The sequence below is a fragment of the Anoplopoma fimbria genome, chromosome 19, assembly GCF_027596085.1.
Source record: "Anoplopoma fimbria isolate UVic2021 breed Golden Eagle Sablefish chromosome 19, Afim_UVic_2022, whole genome shotgun sequence".
Lineage (NCBI taxonomy): Eukaryota > Metazoa > Chordata > Actinopteri > Perciformes > Anoplopomatidae > Anoplopoma > Anoplopoma fimbria.
Window position 1 is genome coordinate 8,582,713 of NC_072467.1, and position 19,558 is coordinate 8,602,270.

The 19,558-nt window shown below is 44.0% G+C and overlaps 1 protein-coding gene across 1 annotated transcript in view; it reads left to right on the top strand.

Moving 5' to 3' along the window:
• The window catches only part of LOC129108242 (neural-cadherin-like), a 79,430-nt gene that overhangs the window by 48,791 nt on the left and 11,081 nt on the right, over positions 1-19,558 (top strand). Inside the window, exons 17-28 of the mRNA XM_054619961.1 lie at positions 1,177-1,460; positions 1,944-3,552; positions 4,364-4,457; positions 5,287-5,471; positions 6,315-6,544; positions 7,049-7,326; positions 9,384-9,598; positions 11,544-11,668; positions 11,838-11,965; positions 15,102-15,225; positions 16,509-16,692; positions 16,971-17,137. Coding sequence (XP_054475936.1) covers positions 1,177-1,460; positions 1,944-3,552; positions 4,364-4,457; positions 5,287-5,471; positions 6,315-6,544; positions 7,049-7,326; positions 9,384-9,598; positions 11,544-11,668; positions 11,838-11,965; positions 15,102-15,225; positions 16,509-16,692; positions 16,971-17,137 — 3,623 coding nt within the window. The remainder of the gene's footprint in view (positions 1-1,176; positions 1,461-1,943; positions 3,553-4,363; positions 4,458-5,286; positions 5,472-6,314; positions 6,545-7,048; positions 7,327-9,383; positions 9,599-11,543; positions 11,669-11,837; positions 11,966-15,101; positions 15,226-16,508; positions 16,693-16,970; positions 17,138-19,558) is intronic.

A 19,558-nucleotide genomic window follows, 5' to 3' on the forward strand; every position in this document is an offset into this window, starting at 1 on the left:
TGTACAAAGTAAGCACCTCTTTGCAAAATGGTCGGTATTTGTAGCAGAAAGCATAAAGTGACCCTTTGGGCAATCTTTCCCAATCCGGCCTAAGCTCTGATGAAATCGTGCCGTGTGCTAGATTTAGCGGTAGTCATTTGTGTGCTTGGTAATGCACTGTTGCACATATGTTCCAAAAAGAGTGACACGCTCCCACACAGTAGGTGGGCGGGATTTAACCAATAAAGCAGTTGCTCATCCTCCGTACAGCAGTCGCCTAAGATCCCTTTATCAGGCATGTTTAGGTCCGTTAATCAAGTATTTATGGCGAGCGGGGGCGCAGCTTAGACTGGGCTGCAGCACTAATGATGAATAGCTGTGGAATAACACCAACCCCCAACATTAAAGTCGCAATAATGTTGCACTTGCGTCTGAGAGGCTACGCTCAATCTGTCTTGTTTAAAAAACCAACACCCTGGGCTGGACTGCTGTAAGCCTGCCAGATCCATGTGGGAGGCAGGGAGCACTTTGTCAGCTGGGGTTGTGTTAATAGTACAGATTAGTGTATTTACATGGGATTTTAGCTACTTTAACCCAACAGGATGATTGAAAACGAAGACTGTTCATTCCAGGAGATTATCTTATCTATTCCAATGTTAAACCGGTAGACTGGATGGTCTCCATGGAGACACAGTAGATAAGTTAAGATATTGACTTCCTCTATACTAAACTCCATCCCCCCACCCTTTCACGGGCCTCAAAATCATTCCCAAGAGGGCCCTATGAAAGTGCATTACTGTAAGGTGCTTTTTACCCTCACGCTCCCTTTTACTTTTTTTGGCACTCTTTTTTTTAATTAGTATCTGATTAAAGCCAAGGAGACGAGGTACAACGTTACCATTTAATTAAGTAATCAGAAGAAGAAAGGGATACATGAAAACCTACTAATGCTCAGGTCTTGGAGGAAATGAGGTGTAATACTCTTGTGGTTTCGCAGTTCTGTTGCCAGAAAGATAGTGCTTCCACTTAAAAAGAAAAGGGACAATACTGAGTTATTCAGCAGCAACCTACTGTTAAGTCTATTGCCTTCTTAAAATGTTGCTACACTTAGGTTTCACCTTTTAGATTTCAGTAACCTTATATATCAGGACAGTGATTTCACATTCCCAGTCATGCATTCTGTAATTCCTGCCACAGGAGCCAATGCCAAGCTCCGCTACCAGATTACATCTGGCAACAAAGGTGGCGTTTTTGACATCGAGCCAGAGGTGGGGACGATCTTCATCGCGCAACCACTGGACTATGAGCAGCAGAAGAGATACAAGCTACTTGTCCTTGCCTCCGACGGGAAGTGGGAAGACTATGCTGCTGTGGTGGTTACTGTGGTAAACAAGAACGACGAGGCGCCCGTGTTCTCCATGAATGAATATTATGGATCTATCACAGAGGAGCTTGATGGGTCACCAGTGTTTGTGCTACAGGTGAGAGGCTGAGATAATTACTGCTAAGAGGTTTTACGCTGCAGTTTTTTGTCATTAATTACCGTAATCAACAGATCTGTATTCATCTTGACAGCTTTTCAAAGTGTAGCTGTATGTGGCAGCTGAGTAATGCTTATATTAGTGTCTCTGCTATTAGTCTTTTAGTGTTTTTACACTACTGTATTTTGAAACATTATCATCACAGTAAGTTAGAGAGACAGTAGTGATGAATCTTGTGTGAGAAAAATTCAACAGTAAGGCTGTCAGACTCACTCTGAGGCCAGTTGCAAGACACATGCCTGATCAGAGCTCATTGCTTTAATTTAGGTGGTCAGGAGAAAGTGCAAACACTTAAATTGGCTGTCTTAAAAAATCCAAGAAGACCTGGGTGACGGCTGGAAAGAGATAAGAGGAAGCAGTAATTTGGGTTTGACTGCATGAATGAGTATCCATGTTCTTAAGAAGTTGTCTTTATCTCCGCAGGTGACAGCTACTGACCCAGACAAAGATGCAGACCAGGGCGCCATACGGTATTCCATTCATGGCCAGGGGGCAGAGTCCCACTTCATGATCAACGACATCACGGGGGAGATGTATGCCCAGCGCACCATGGACCGAGAGGAGCGTGCTGTCTGGCGCTTTGTTGTCATGGCAACGGACGAAGAGGGCGAAGGACTTACTGGCTTTACGGATGTTATTATCAACGTGTGGGACATCAATGATAATTCCCCCGCCTTCACGTGTGCGCCTGATAATTGCCACAGTAGCGTTACGGAGAACTCTCCTCCTGGAACATTTGTAATGGAAATGACAGCAGTAGACCTTGACGATGCAGCCGTAGGTCAGAACGCAATCCTCACGTACCGGATTACCGAGAATGTGCACAACGCAAACAATGCAGACCTTTTCACTATTGATTCCAGCACCGGTACTATATCCGTGGCAGCAGAGGGTCTGGACCGGGAGTTTGCTGACAGCCACCGGCTGGTAGTGGAGGCCCGAGACGGCGGGGGTATGACAGGTACAGCTACCGCCACCGTAGCCGTAACAGACATCAACGACCATGTGCCTAAGTTTAGAGAGGACCGGTGTGGTGCTCGTGTGCCTGAGAGCTCTAGTGAAGATGCTCCTATCCTGGAGTTGAGCGCCGTGGACCCTGACGCTGGCACGTATGGCCAGCTGGCCTTCAGTGTGGTGGCAGGAGATGCGGAGCAACGATTCTACATGGTCAGCCACAGACTGGAGCAGACGGGCACTCTGAGACTAAAGAAAAAGTTGGATTTTGAGAAGCCAGGGGAGCAGTGGTTCAACCTCACCATCAAGGTGGAGGACTCTGACTTCTCCAGCCTCATCCACTGTCAGGTTCTAGTGGAGGATGTGAATGACAATGCTCCTGTTTTCACCCCGAGCTCCCACCTGCTCTCCCCTTTGCCTGAGGACGTAACCATAGGAACCAGCATCATTCAGGTCGTGGCCAGCGACTCCGACTCCGGCCTGAATGGGGACATTTTGTACAGCATTTCCCCTCAGTCTGACCCATATGGACATTTTACAGTCAGCCAAGCCGGTGTGGTCACTGTTGCCATGCCACTGGATAGGGAGACAGTGGCGGGTTATGAGGTGGTTGTCATGGCGACAGACCAGGGTACCCCGGCACTGACTGGCAGTGTCACGGTCCACTTGCCGCTGCTTGACATGAATGACAACGGGCCAGAGTTGGAGACAGCCTACACTCCGGTCCTCTGGGAGAACAGTCCAGCACCTCAAGTGGTCTGGCTCAACAGGAGCTCAACTCTGCTTCATGTTGTGGACAGAGACTCCGCAGAGCACGGGCCTCCTTTCTTTCTCTCCCTGCCCTCACTTTACTCCATCCACTTCCACCTGCAGGATCACGGGAACGGCTCGGCCACGCTCACTGCCCTGCGGAGATTCGACAGGGAAAGGCAGAGCGAGTTCCACTTGCCGGTGATTATGATTGACAGCGGCGATCCGCCAATCACAGCCACTAACACACTCACTATTACCATTGGCGACCAGAATGATAACGCCCACCAGGCAGGAGAGAAAGATGTCTATGTGCATACCAGCAAGGGTGAGTTGCTGGCTTCCACTCATTTAATTTTTCTTTGCGCCTTGCTTTCGCTACAGAGCTTTTCACTGCAGGCAGATATTTGAATGAAGAGGGGAAACTGAGGCTACAGCTGAAGGGTAAAGTTTTCATTCCCATACCTGCTCAGTGTAGTCTGGAATTCATAATTGCACCCTTCCTTTTACATTCCAGCAGTGTTTTGTTATGGTAATATCGTTGTCAAATCCTACCTCAAGCCCTCAGCACATCCCTCCCTTGCCAACCCTATGCCTAAAGCTCAGCTGAGCATTACATTATGATAAGAATCATGATTCTTCTTTTTTTTCCATCCAGGTAGTTGGTTAGGTATGTTGGCTAGTGTTAGTGTTTTGATCACATACTACATGGCAGTTTTGGTTATTGTGGAAAACGGGAACGCCGTGACTCATCCAGGCTGCCATTGTTTACCCAGCTGCAGTACTCTGGCACTGCAGGTCGATAATAACATAATCCATACAGAGATAGCCATGCTTCCTTAAGCTCCCCGCTCTCTGAAGTGGAGCACTGAGAGCCTATTCATTCCAGCAGTGGGGCTCCTCAGTTATGAGCATAATAAGTAGAAAAGAACACAAGAATGCAAGATAAGGCGAAGAGAGGGAAGACAAGATAACTGTTTGCATCAGCAGATTCTGTCCAGGCTGAATCAATGTGTGCGTGTGTGTGTGTGTGTGTGTGTGTGTGTGTGTGTGTGTGTGTGTGTGTGTGTGTGTGTGTGTGTGTGTGTGTGTGTGTGTGTGTGTGTGTGTGTGTGTGTGTGTGTGTTTACCTTGAACAGGAAGGATGGCAAATGCAGCAATGGGGAAGGTGTATGCCCCAGATCCTGATGACTGGGACAACAAGACCTACACTCTGGAGACAAGCGCAGCCCAGTAAGAGCTCTCTGTTAAATGCATATCATTTTTTTTCTCTGAAAACATGCTGATCTCTAAATGTGCCGCACAAGTACAAGTGCTAAAGCAAAACAGTACCAGAGGAACTGCCAACATTGTAGAATTTGAGATATAAAGAGAATGTGGACTCAGCGTTGAGGCTGTATTTCTTTATCAAGGCCTCTTTCAGTGATATCACTTGGGCTGAAACATTCTGTAACAGGTACTTCTCCTAATCTTGAATCCAATTCCCTGGCCTCTAATATAAGCTACACATTCCAAAAGGGACTTTAATAGTAGCTGCCAACAGTGATTGCAATTCTGGAAAATGCAATCAGATTCAAACAAACTAAGCAATCTGGGTCCACCTGTATGGTGTCCCAGAGATGAAACAGACTGTACAAACGCCGTCTGACTCCATCGGGTTCCTTGTGCAGCTTTTCAGTATTCACATCCTCAAGATCAGATTAGAAATACCAATTGCATATTTGTTTTATTCATATAACAACATTCTGACAGTTACCATGACAACTATGAAGCTCTTTTGGAGCCAAATAATGTTTTTTTCTTCCTCTTCTTATTGGTGTTTTTTCTTTTTCTGTTTTTTTCTTTTTTTTTTCTCAAAATGAAATCGCATTAACTTCATACTGGAGTATACCCAGGTACCCTGACCAATTCTCCACTTGTCTGTCTGCCATCTGTCAGCTCCTTTTCTTCTGCACAAGAGCTCAGAAACAAAAGAAGCCACTTATCTCCTTTTTTTCTCTCTTTATTTCATCAATCTCTCAAGCCGTCCTCTCCTACTTAACAGCTCCTCTGCTTTTCTCAGATACTTCAGTCTGAACCAGAGCTCAGGAGTGCTGACCGTCAAACCCAACACTCCAGCAGGCAGCTACTGGTTGAGGGTCGGTGTGTCTGATGGGGTGTGGCCCGATGTGTTCTCAGGGGTCAGAGTTCATGTCAGGGAGCTGGAGGAAAAGTCCATCTTGTCGTCCGCTTCGCTGCGTTTGACCGGTAACGTTAGCAAAACAACTGACTCACCTGATAGCATAACACAATATTGTCTGTTACGTTTCTTTCAGTTGGATTCCCAGTCTCTGTCATCCTCCACAAAATAGAGAGCTTCTTCTTTGTTGCCGTTGTTGTTGAATTCTTTTTTTGTGGCTGATGTTGGAAGAGACAGCATCTGCCACAGGCATGAATAAATTGCTACTTTTCATTGACTGATTATCAGGTTGTCAATCCAGTTAACGCCAAAATAATAGGCTGTCAGTAGACATTTTAACACTTGCATTATTTAACAGTTCTAAGTATTGTAAAGCAACCTTTCACACTGCTTGCTGGTAATAGTTTCCTTCTTCGTCTTATTCTTGAACACTCTGAAGTTTATGTTAGAGTGTTCATTTTTCTGTCAGTCTCTCAGAGCAAATGGGAGTTGTAAAGGTCAATTTGGAAGTGTCAGGTAAAGTCCTTGACATTTAAAAAGCCATTCGGCGGCTATTATGGATGCCTCTGACTCCAAGTCATTATCATTTTTGGAGATTAAAGATGACTACCCACACTCTGCAGATATTATTGGAAGGTGGCACCACAAATGTGATTGATTTCCCGGTCATTAAAATATTTTGTAGCAGGCAGCTCTTCAAGACCCCGACTTTATTTCACTGAAGAAATAAATGATTTTTACTTGACTGCATCCCGACTCATTCGCCTTATGGATGATTCAGTGAGGGAGTGGATCAATAGCCGGAGATGTAAGGCTACCTCTTGTGCTTATGGAATCAGGAACTCAGTAGGCTTTGATCAACTCTGTAGTTGTCATTGACGAGTCAGTAGTGCTCTCTTTGTCTCCTGAAGGCATAACAGCGAGAGAATTTATCGACTCTCACGTCGAGGGGAAGAGTCGGCTGGAGACGTTCTGGGACTTCCTGTCTGAAACCCTGTCTGTCAGAACGGGGAGCATCAACATTTTCAGCATAGCAGACAGGGAGGAGAGAACCGTGGACATCCATTTCTATGTGCTTACTGATAATGGCTACCTGCGCCCTGAGAAACTGCATTCTGTCCTCACCGCACATAAAAAGAAGGTATATATACCATTGTGTCTGATAGATAGAGATCAATGCTCATATATCAAGTGATACACTTGGGAGCTTGAGTGGAAGAGATAACGGGGCTCTTTATCTGCCCTTTTTATTTTCACACCAACTTCCTGTCTGTTTACTGCCTGGCCCTTTCATGTCTCTTTGTCTCTCCCATTCATTTCTTCTCTATCTCTCCTTTTCTTTTTTATTGCTTCTTTCTGTCATGCATATTTTGAATCTGCATCATTTTAATTCCTCTTTCATTCCTAACTTAATGTCTTAATCCTTTAAAAAAAATGACCAGTTATAGAATATTAAAAGCATTTATGTAGATAAGACGTTCCTCTTTTGCATTGCTTGTGAAGTCTTTTAATCCTCCAGATGTATATCACTGTGTGCTCACCCACATTGGAGATACAAATCCTTGTATCTTCACTGACAATTATTTTAATTTCCATGTTTGTCTCCCGCATCTCCTCCCTTCTTCCCTTCCCTGACTCTCCCCAGCTGCAGTCACTGCTGCGTGCCAATGTGAGCCAGGTGCAGGTGGATGAGTGTGTGCGCACTGACTGCAAGACAACCGGTGGCTGCTCCACACAGTTAAGCGTCACCGACACGCCCACCCTGGTAGACTCAGGTGTCTTATCCCTGGTGTCAGTGAAGGTGACGTCCTCGGCTGTGTGTGGCTGCGCTGCCAGGGAAATGACCCACCGGCCCTGCTCCTCCTACCCCATCAACCCCTGCCTAAATGGGGGAACCTGCGTGGACACCCAGAGTGGATACAGGTGAGAGGCATGTCTGCAGGTGTTCAGGGGGGGACTAGAGTTGGAAGAGGCTTTAAAAAGATAGGAAATAGGAATGGGAGTTTCCTGTTGTGCTGCAGTCTTCTCTCTAGTCCTGTCCGGCTTAGTGAAAGAGTGTCATCTTGGAAAATGAGCCCAGAATTACTAACAGCCCCCCTTGTGAGAAAAATCTCCTTCACCTGAAACTTGACCTAACTTGCTCGAGCTACTCTGCTGTGTTGTCAGCTGAATATAGAGTAGCAGGACTTTTCAAAAGGCTCTGGGCTATTTGCAATGAAGCAATGTGCATGAATGTGTATAGCAGCCTGAACTCTGAGTGTATCTTGGCCAGAGTATTAAATTAGGGCTCTAGATTTATAGCCTGATATTGAATTTTTTAGATTCTGGTGTGCTGTGTTTTGCAGAGCTTGACTTAAATAATGTACATAGTTTTTGTATCAAGGTCGTTAGCCAGTACTTTGAATATTTACCCTATTAACCCTAAATATTTATAAATGTATTTTGTCAATATAAAGGCCTTCAACTTCAAGTGTATAGGTCTCCGTGGGATTCCATAGCAGAAGAAACAGCATGCAGTTCATTTCATGCACACTCTAATGCTCAGATTAAATAGATATAGGGCAAAGGGATTAGTACAGCTCTGGGCCCCCTCTATCCTCACAACTTTACAAAATCTCTTTTAATGCCATTTACATGCATGCATGAAAGTAATGGAACAGTGTAAATTAATCTTTTTTTCCTTGTATCTTTTAAATTGTGTCTACTATTGCTAATCTGCACACTGCTGAGAGAAGTCCTTGTTCTGTAGGAAGACTATCTCCCTATATGTGCCCCCATGTGAATGCACTTCAACCATAAAGAATCCAATTTTTGGTCCTATTCTCTGTCGACGGAGCTTAACAGGCAACCTCAGACGGCAGCTGATCAGATATTGTCAGTCAGAAGTGAGAAAAACATGCCCTGCACTTCTTGATTCGGATTGGCATTGCTCTCATGAGTCACATGAAAGAGCAGTGAAAGAGTGAGGTGCTGTGCACGCCATGTGCATATGTATGCATAAGGCTGCACTCCGCCTCAGCCGTCCCTTTCGGTGCGTATATGGATCAGTATTCCTGACGTGTGTTGCCCCTCTGCAGAATAAACAGTGATGGGGAGAAATAGCCCCTAACAGCCTCAGTACACACAGCCTTACTCAGACATTGCATGGAAATAGATGGCTTTGACATTATCAGCAAAGCCAGCTTGTCTACATGCCTACATTGAAGGAGATCAACCGCTCCCTTACACCCTGCTGATCGCAGTGATGGAATGAGATGTTTTTCATCATGTATGTATCTCCTCCTGTATGGTATTTCTGTGTGATTATTAATATTTACCATTACGGTCACACACACAAACACGATGAAGATAGGCATTAAAAAACAAGTTTCTGCTGGAGCAGTGATCCCTAACACTCAAGCTCTAATCAAAGCAGATAAGTACAAGAAGAGGCAATTGCACAGATATCAACCAAAGCGTGTAATACCTTAAGAATGAGAAGGGGGCGGGTGGGGATAAGTGAGAAAAAGTCCAGGAAATCAGCGATGGTACGGTGCATAGAAAAGAGAGAGAAATAGAATTAATTATCTCCTAACAAAGAAGATGTGATGTGCAGAGCAAGAGCAGTCTCCGGAGGGTTCAGCCCGGGCAGCTGAGATAGATGAAGAATGGACTGGAGTAATGTCCTGTTCATAGCTAATTGATTTAACGTAGAATTGAATATTCAGGGCTTTGTTGCGAATGCAAACAATTGATTGATGAGTGCACTTTCTTAGCTGTCTGTGGACGGCCGGCATGTTGGAGCGACCTCAGAGCCCCGTTCTGTGTGAATCAACACTACTGTCACGTCCACCAGAGAACAGTCACCACGCTCAGATCCAGAGATTGGACAGTGGGAAGATTTCACAGACCACAAAACATGAACGACACTGATTGTTTCTTTCCCCGTCTTTCACATTGATTTTCCTCACAGTCTTTTTTTTTTTTTCTCGGTGCTACAGGTGCCGCTGCCCCCCGCAGCTTGAGGGGCCAGAATGTCAGCAGACAAGGCTTAGTTTCCTTGGCAACGGCTATGCCTGGTTTCCCCCCATAAGGCCATGCTTTGATAGCCATCTTTCAATGGAGTTTATGACAGAGGAAGATGATGGACTGCTACTGTATGCGGGCCCGTTGGCCACTCTGCTGCCTGGGGATAGTGAGGACTACATGGCCATAGGTAAAGAATGAGTCTGGATGATTAGATGTGTCACAAGAGACCTGTGGGCCATTATTGCACTAAAACCTAAACTTAATTTTGTGTGTTAAGTTACTGGGTGGCACCTAATCAGATATATGAGGCAAATTTTGTTTGTTAGTTTACTGCTGAGGAATATGAGAAACTCATTCTACCGAGTTATACAGTAAGTACTTAATGTGCTGCTACACAGTCAACCCAGTTTAACTGTTTAGTGTGTATGTAACATTTTGTTATGTGCCGCAAGGAATAGTGCTCCAGTGTCACAACAGTGGTTCAGCTCCTGAACAGACTCTGTGGCTGGTTTGATATTCAGTGTCTGAGTCAAGATCATATCGGCAAGGTTTATTCTTGCTGACACAAAGGCTCCAACCTGAATGCTCCAGGTGAAAGATAGTAGTGAGGCTTTTATCAAACTGAATGTATATAGTGATGGCTAGGTATAGGGAGTCATACTTCAGTATATGTATGAATGGAAATTCGATTGCTTAGGACTAATATTTCAGTGCAACTTGACGTGCATTACTGTAATGACTCATGTTACTAATTGATACTATTGGTAGTGGTAAATAAACTAAATAGTAAAAGTAATACATTTTAGAGAGGGCATTAAAAGACTGCTGACTGTTGTTGAAGTTAATTGTAAAGGATTATGATAATATAATGTTATTACTAAAATATGATGGCAACCATCTTAAATCATGTTTTTTGTGCTTTACTGCAACTATGAAGGGAATCAGTCGCTGTTGCACACACTCAAACATACACTTATACATACTTTTATAGGATCTCCAGTTAGCATTTTCTGTCACCATCATTTTTATTTTTCTACACGAGGGCCAGCCTAAACGGTTGGTTCACCTAAATTACAAAAAATAGATAGTTTTGTGTTTTATTTTGGGATCTTGTCACTCTGAATCCTGCCTCCACCCCAATATAATGAAGGTTAACTCGGTTTCATTTGATAGGCTCACATCATTTAAAAAATGAGATTTGAAAAGTTTTTCCAGCAACACATTATTTCAGAAACAATGTCATCATTACTGAATAATTCACAGGGCTCCCTTTGAACAATAATTTGTGTGAACCAAACCTTTGATTGATTTTTATCTCCTATTTTGGGACCATGTGTCACTATTTTCCATCACCTTCTTCCTGGTGAGCAGGTGATTTAAGATTCCCTTCCATAACTCCGCTATGTTATTTTGTTTTGTCATTCTCTTTTTTAGTTCATACTATATGTTTGTTCTGAGTCGAAAAGCTTTCAAATGTCCCTGGGGCCTTTATGAAATAGTAATTTGCATCTTGCCTGTTTTTTCTTTCCTTCCAATACATTTCATCACAGTTTTTCTTTTCTTGACCTTGCCGGTACATTTTGTCAGAGAAAGCAAGTTAAGCTCTTTTTCTACAAATCTCTAAGAGCCTTTTAATGCCTCCACTCCGTGGACAGCTGTGGCCGGAGGCCTTATGTTTTTGGGTTATCCTTACCATTATCGTGAACGTGATATCTCAGGAACGCCTTGAGGGAATTTCTTTAAATTTGGCACAAACGTCCACTTGGATTCAAACTGATGAACTGATCGGATTTTGATGGTCAAAGGTCACTCTAAGCTGACGTCCATTCCATCCTTGTGAATAAAATATCTTAGGAGTGCCTTGATGGAAATTCATGACATCTGGCACAAACATCCACTTGGACTCAAGGATGAACTGATTTGAAATTGGTTGTCAACGGTCAAGGTTACTGTGAAAGTGATGACATTTTTGACAGACATGAATATAAACTGCAGCTTGACTGTTTGGTGGAGGCGTACAACCCCAAGGCGGTAATTCTAGTTTGAGTAGAAAACGTTTTATTCAGGTAAAATTATGATCTTCATTAACTTCTGAGTAGCTCATGTTAATTCTAAACTTTCTTTTTCCTCAGAATTGATTGGTGGGACACCTAGTCTGAAAATGAACCATGGTTCTGGGACCCTGGTTCTCCAGTTAAATAACGTTGGGGTGACTGACAGACGCTGGCATCGCCTTGATGTGAAGAGCAACAGTAAAGTAAGAGAATCATATCTTTGGATGTCGTTCTCTCTGCCTCTCTATGTAAGGAGAAGATATAAGAATAAAATATGGACTGTAATTTGTAGAGCGCGACCTGGGTATAGTATACTCACACATCCATATATGACGCAGCAATGACCTCTCTCGACTCTCCCTCAATTTAAAGGAAGTGCGCTTCACTCTCGATCGATGTTCCAGTGCAATTATCATGGAGACAGAAGGCGTGGACTCATGGGCAGTGACAGAGGACCGCTCATCCTGTGAAATCCGCGGGGTCACACCCAATCGGGACAAGTAAGATCAATGATTAAATGTACCAAGTGTGAACAACACTGCACAAAATATAAACAAGGCACTTCTTCTGAATCTTAAAGGGAGACATAAAGTACTAAATGATGGGTTAAGTAATACATTGTGTTTAATGTATTCCATAACATATACATGAACATGTAGACATAAATAAATAAATGTGGCTACATGTTGGTTTTGACAAACCCTGTGTTTATTGTTGAAGTAGACACAGTTTAGGGTTTGGAAATTCTCTAGAGGTCCTTCTGGGGTTTTCCCGTGGTTGCAGTCTATTAATCTTCTGAGGTCTTGTTCTCTTCACTGTTTTTAAATCTAAAAGGATGCTTGGCCGTTAGGGACAGTGTCTGAGCACCACATGTCCCCACAGGGATAAACAATCCTATATCTAATGCAGCATTAGCAGTCATAGAGGCAGCAGTTTGCAAGTCGTAAAAGTGAAAAATTAAGAGTCAGGTCAATGTTTTATATACAGATGTGATAGGTTTACTGCTTATGCTGTATATAAAGGATATTCCTGGAAAGGCCTCCACAATAAAGGATAGAATTTTGTTTATTATGTGCATGTCGTACAGAACCAGCGGGTTCTCGGATTGCCGCCACGACAGGCACCGATCGCCTTCCGACCACAACTCCTAGCAGCAGCTTCCACAATGGAGGATTTGAACATGGCCCAGTCGGATTCCATGTCCCCAGCCTCCCCCGGGATGCACGAGAAATTATTCGGGAGGTGGGAGTTGAAGACCTTGCGGACAGGATCCTCAGCCAGACGTTCCCAGTTCACCCTCACTACACGTTTGGGTTTACCGGGTCTGTCCGGCAGCCTCCCCCGCCACCTGATCCAACTCACCACCAGGTGGTGATCAGTTGACAGCTCTGCTCCTCTCTTCACCCGAGTGTCCAAGACATATGGCCGCAGGTCTGATGACACAACTACAAAGTCGATCATAGACCTTTGGCCTAGGGTGTTCTGGTACCAAGTACACTTATGAACCTCCCTATGCTCAAACATGGTGTTTGTTATGGACAGTCCATGACTAGCACAGAAGTCCAACAACAAAGCACCACTCGGGTTCAGATCGGGCAGGCCGTTCCTCCCAATCACACCCCTCCAGGTTTCTCCATCGTTACCCACGTGAGCGTTGAAGTCTCCCAGAAGAACTATGGAGTCCCCAGTCGGTGCCCTTTCCAGAACACCACCCAAGGACTCCAAGAAGGCTGCGTACTCCGAACTGCCGTTTGGTGCATAGGCACAAATGACAGTCAGAGACTTTCCCCTACAATTCCCAGTTGCAGAGAGGCGACCCTCTCGTTCTCCGGGGAGAACTCCAGAACAGCGGCGCTCAGCCGGGGGCTTGTGAGTATCCCCACACCCGCCCGGCGCCTCTCACCCTGGGCAACTCCAGAAAAGGAAAAAGTCCAGCCCCTCTCCAGGAGTTTGGTTCCAGAACCGGTGCTATGCGTGGAGGTGAGCCCAACTATATCTAGTTGGTAGCGCTCCACCTCCCGCACCAGCTCCGGTTCCTTCCCCGCCAGAGAGGTGACATTCCACGTCCCTAGAGCTAGTCTGTGATGCCGGGGGTCAGCACGCCCAGGTTCCCGCCCCAGCCTGCCGCCCAGCTCACATTGCACCCGACCCCAATGCCTATCCCTGCGGGTGGTGGGCCCACAGGGTGGCGGCACGATGTAGCTTTTTCGGGCTGGGCCCGGCCGGGCCCCATGTGCCAAGGCCCGGCCACCAGACGCTCGCTGGCGAGCTCCCCTACCGGGTCTGGCTCCAGGAGGGTGCCCCGGTTTCCCTATTCCGGGCGAGGTGCCACAACCTTGCATCGTCCGATTCATTGGGGTTTTGTGAATCGCTCTTAGTCTGACCCCTCCCCCGAGACCACTTTGCCTTGGGAGACCCTACCAGGAGCTATTGCCCCCGACAACACAGCTCTCAGGATCACTGGGGCACACAAACCCCTCCACCACGATAAGGTGGCGATTCAAAACCAAAACTCATGATATCCAAATTTTATTCCATACAGACAAAGCAGCAAATCCTCAAATATAATGAGCTGAAGCCAGATAATGATGGCAGTTTTCCAAAATAGATGCTGATGATTTTCTGTTGACTATTTAATTTCTTGATTTATTGTTTCAGCTCCAAAAGTTATGTAGCAAAAGTTACTTGGAGCATTTTCAGTGTTCACTGATGTTCCCTAAAAGTAATATTTTACAAACTTTAAGCAGCTCATGTTCTCTCAACATCACTCATTACTTAAAAAAAGAATGTCCCTATCTCTGTTATATTATAAAAACACCCATAGTCTTTTACCTCAGCTTCAATAATTAGTCTCTAAAAAGGTGTTTGTGGAATAATTTATATAAATCAAATCAGACAGTGAGTCAGGCTGTTTTAGTTCAATTTCTGTCCTCTCTGGAGGGAAGAAACTGTTGGCGATATCCTCAGCTATAATTCTTAAAATGTTAATTACATTTTCTGGCTATGTTTGTACATAGTCACAGCTGAGTTTGTTTTCCCCCATAGTGGGCTCGGCATGGCACATGTTATCATTGTTTTGTTGTATAATTACACTATGAATTTATGAAGTTTATTAATTACCATCAGGGTGGGACCACTATTATTTTCAATAACTTAAAAAAGAGCCATTTAATCTGATCACTGTATTTGAGTTTCAATTTCTTAGGTAATACAAACAGTTACGTCATTAAACAGGGAATGTGCTAGTTAACATGCCAAAATTAGCATTGAAAAATATTCTGTTTCATCTCATTCGTGCAAAAGTCGCTGTGCTGAATCTGTTTGTGTTTTCATCGTTTCAGGCGAAAGTAATTTACCCGTTGTGCTTTCATGTTCACAATAAGGGGAAAAAACCGAGAATAAGACGTCATATTTATTGTTAGACAGCAGTAACAGTGATGACAGCCTCAGCAGGAAAAGAATGAAACCATGAATTTTTACCTTGACAGCTCATATGGTGTGTGCGTTCCTTCTCTTCTGCTTGCATTCTGTATTACTTTATATTGAGACGTGTGTTTTGAATTTTAACCTTGGGAACTTACAATTGCCTATTCCTTTCTGTTTACTTGCATATTGAGAGTTGCTTTTTTTCCCCAGGTATCTGAATGGAAGTCATGTATTGCAGCTTGGAGGGGTCAACAATAACATATCCTATGAATACCCACAGCTGCAGCACAAGCACTACACTGGATGTATAAGGAACCTGCTTGTGGACAGCAAGGTACTGTGTGGAACCGGCAGGGTTTAGTAAATAAAAACATTGCTATGATAGTAGAATGGATTGCTTTTCTGTATCTCTGTATGCTTTACCTGTTAAGATGGCGGGCCACATAGGTGCTGGAGGCTTTGTGCTGTATATACGTCAACACAGTTGCTAATAAAAAAAGCACCACTTGTATCAGTGGACTCATGTAAAAGAAAGCGTGCACACATTCTTGTGCATTTGCAATCTATAAACAGTTCTCCTTATCGTTACTTGTGGTCAAAGACATAAGATACAAAAGTCACAAAAATATACTTACTATAATCTCAAAAGCAAAGTTTCTCATTAAGCAGCGGAGATGACATCAGTCAATTTTATATTATGTAGTACATAATTGGATTATTATAAGTAATGCGTAAATGTACAAGCAGTGTTTTAATATTGTTCTGTAGTTGATTTTGGTGAAGCTAAATTTAGCCACTTTATATACTAGCTGGAAAGTTAAATCTAGAGCAATACATACTTTATAAATAAAAATTTGTGATCCTGGTTTTGAATGTAAAATATGAATCTGCAATATAAATTGTAACTAAAGCTGTTAACAAACGTAGTGGACGAAGAAGAACAGTATTTCTCTCTTGATTGTTGTGGAGAAGTATAGAACAGCATACAATGAAAATACAACTAACAAGTACTGTGTTATAAGTCGATGACAGTACTCAACTGTTGTTACATTCTCCACTATTATCTTTGCACTGAAAGGCTTCCCACACTTTTGTTTTCTGCTACAAGTGCAATAACCTCATTGTCATGCTGCTAACAACACTGCTGCCTGTAGACACAAGATACCTCACCGACCGAATCCTTTTCTGAAGTGCATTTTTTTGTTGATTACAATTGAAGTATCTTGAGACTTATTTTTATTATATGTGTTGCTAATACTATGTATGTATGGTGTACATTGCTTCTTTTTTCATTTTTTTTTTTATGGTTCTATTTGTATATATAGTAATATATATTCTTTTTTAGATTACACTACTGCTACTGTGACACTTAAATTTCCCTGCGTGTGATCAATCTGATAAATCAAGATATAACGTATTATATAACAGTCAGCAATCATATATCAAGTTGTAGTATCTTACATTTAATGGCAAGATACAATTTAATTTCTTAATCTGCAATCACATTTCCATTCGCTCAACTATTAATGCAAGGACAGCAGCATCCACCCTTTAATTTCCCTCCCGTCACTGAGTTTTCCTCCTCTTCATAGTTTTTCTTTTTCTTCTTGTATTCAGCTCTATGACCTTGGTTCCCCAGCTGAATCCTCCAGCACTGTGCCAGGCTGCTCTCTTATTGATGACCACTGCACCAACATGGAGCAAGTGTCGTCTTGCGGCAAGAGGGGTCGCTGTCACGGCGAGTGGGGCTCCTTCAGCTGCCTGTGTGAACCGGGGTTTACTGGGCCTCAGTGTGATCAAGGTAAGCATATTAATTAGCTTTCAATTGACCATGAGGTCTTCAGGGAAGGAACAGTGAGATCTCAGTGGATTTGGGGGATTTTAAGCCTTTACAAAGTGTACAAATCCAAATGTGGAAAGTTCTGGGCTCCAAAACGTCACTTTGCTGCAGTGGGAAGATAACTTCGCCTACATAAAGTACTTTTGCAGAACAGCACGCCCTCGCTGTGATATCCTCGTGCATTTCCCATTTGACAGCTGAATTAATTGAAAAAGCCTTGTGTGTTTTTGATTGACAAGCGGCTCCAGAGTTCTCCTTCGACGGTCGGAGCCACATTCAGTTCCAGCTCTTGTGGTCGTTGCCCGCGCGACAGATGAAGGTCCAGGTCGGGGTTCGGACACGTGCCGCTGCCGGTGTCATCCTCAGCCTGCTCTCCCAGGAGCAGAATGAATACCTACGTTTAGAGGTGAGTCACGGCTGGCCACTCCCCTCCACCTTGACAGCTCTGATTGTCTTGTCCGCGGGCCTCAAGATGATAATTAGGGCCCAGACAATGATTGCTGCAAATACTTGTCAGGCTGAGAGTGAGTAATATCAGGGTTGGAGACATATGCGTGGATACTGAGGGGGCCGGGTGATTGGCATATGTATGTTCTCAACAAGGTCTTTCAGTAAGTCTGAAGAATGCTGCTATTGAGAGGCTGCTATTTAAGAAATTAGGCCTTCTTTGTTCAAGGTTATTTCTGTCTCTGGTTAATGTTTTAAAACACAATTCAATATGGCAAGAAAGCATCTGTGGGCAATATAATTCAAGGTCAGGCTGCTCTCAAGTGAAGGTCCGGTCACCTGCTCTGAACTTGAGGCTTTTCACACAGCTTGCTTCAAGTAGCGAGCTTAAAGTCATGTCTGCATGCATGCTGCTCGCTTTGCCACGACCGGTGTGGAGTGGTGCTCACGCAGAGCGATTCTCCACGAGAAGGGTCTACCTCACTTTGCCAAAACTCCATAAGAGCATGCCTCTCCTACCTGACACATTCCTGAGTGGATGAGAAGCCAGTGTTTTTTGTCAAGACCTTTTGTCTCATTGCCTGACAGGCCGAGTGTAAACAGCACCTGGAAGCGAATGGCTCTGTTAGGACTGTCACTTTTGGCTAACTCACAGGTCAGCTGCTCTCAGTGAACCTGTCTCCGTTATGGTATATTCCACACCACTGGTCAGCCTTTGAAAACATCTTGTCTTGTTCTTGTTACTTGTTAGACAGCATTGTTTAAAGCACAGAACTCATCTCTTGTTCCTCTTAGGATCTTTGAACTTCATGAGGAAAAACAACGTTGTCCTCTTCCCTTGTTGCAGTCCCACAGTGACAGAAATAGGAAAAGGCTGTAGCCTTTACTGTAGGCTGGCTGTGAAGCCTCTCTGTGAAACCCTCTCTGGAGTTGAATTGGTGAGCTGTATAAAACATCTGATGTCTGTCTGCGGCAGCATGCTGAAACATTTTCGGCCTGGTTGTCTCAAAGCTCTTAGAAACACTTGAGCTCAAGCCTGGTGTGTTTGCTGACAACAAGCCCTAATTTAAAGGGCTGTCTCTCTCCCCTTTTTTTCCTCCTTACGGGTAGATATGGGATAGAGTGCACACTGAATAAATAACCACACTTTCACACAAAGGTTACCGAAGGCTAGCTGGGTATAAACAACATGCAACTCTCCAAGGAGTATGGTGTCTCTGTAAAGAAAACACTCATCTAATGCAGTCTGTGAAGGCGTTTTTTGGGAGGCGACTGGCATGCACTACTCTGTCAAAGACCAGTGACCCTTGAGAACAGTAAAACTCTAAAATCATAGTCTTTCATTTTCTTGTATTAAATGTAACTTGAGTTTAAAGTTCTGCAGAAATTCAGGCTTCAGAACTACATTTGAACATTTTGTGCTTAATGGTGATTGCGTAGATCTCTGGGGGCGCTGCAGAAGGTTTATTTAATCAGATTTTTATACTGAGTATTGATTGAGTCCTTTGTCATTTTTGTTGTGGACTTGAGGGCAGGATGAGGCAGTGGGGAGAGCAAAGTCAGCTTTTACTGTAAGTGTATGTGTGTGTGTGTGTGTGTGTGTGTGTGTGTGTGTGTGTGTGTGTGTGTGTGTGTGTGTGTGTGTGTGTGTGTGTGTGTGTGTGTGTGTGTGTGTGTGTCCAGTGGGGGAGACGCATTTGCAATGCCCATGCTGAGGGAGCAGTAGTTAATGCAGGCCGGGCTGAATGTGAATTATCTTGCCCCACTGTTTCCAATTAAGCCTTGGACATGAACAAGCTGCAGTTATGGGAGCCCCTCATTGGTCGGGTCCATTGTGTTCGCTCATCCTTAACTGCTGAAGATAATTGTTGTTTCTTGTATACCTTTCCTTCGGGATCACTCTGGCTTCCGCCATGCAGCGATGTGTACGGCAGCTCTGCAGAGCATCATAGCTGCAAAATTACTGAATTAATTTTCGCCGCTGAAATTTTCATGCCATTTTTTTTCTGGCAGGTTCACCACGGAGAGTCTGTTCTTGGTAGTTAACTAACACGCTTCTTGTCTGGGCCAACCTTTGCTGCCTTTTCTTTCACCATGGGAGCTGGCCTACTTCTTATGATGTTGTTATGCTCAAGATCTGTTTTTACCCATCAACACAGCACAATATGGCACACAATATGGCACACAATATGGCGGAGTCCAGGTCTGTCTGTTTGGAAATTTGTGTCACCCCATTTTACATTTTTATTATTAACTATTCCAAGCCTTCAAATCCTGATCGATGACAAGACAGACCAGCTTGTTTTGGTTTTAGCAATGCCAAAGTCTTCCACATGCAGTCCAGTAGTAAATCTGGAGCCCATCCATAACACATAAAAAC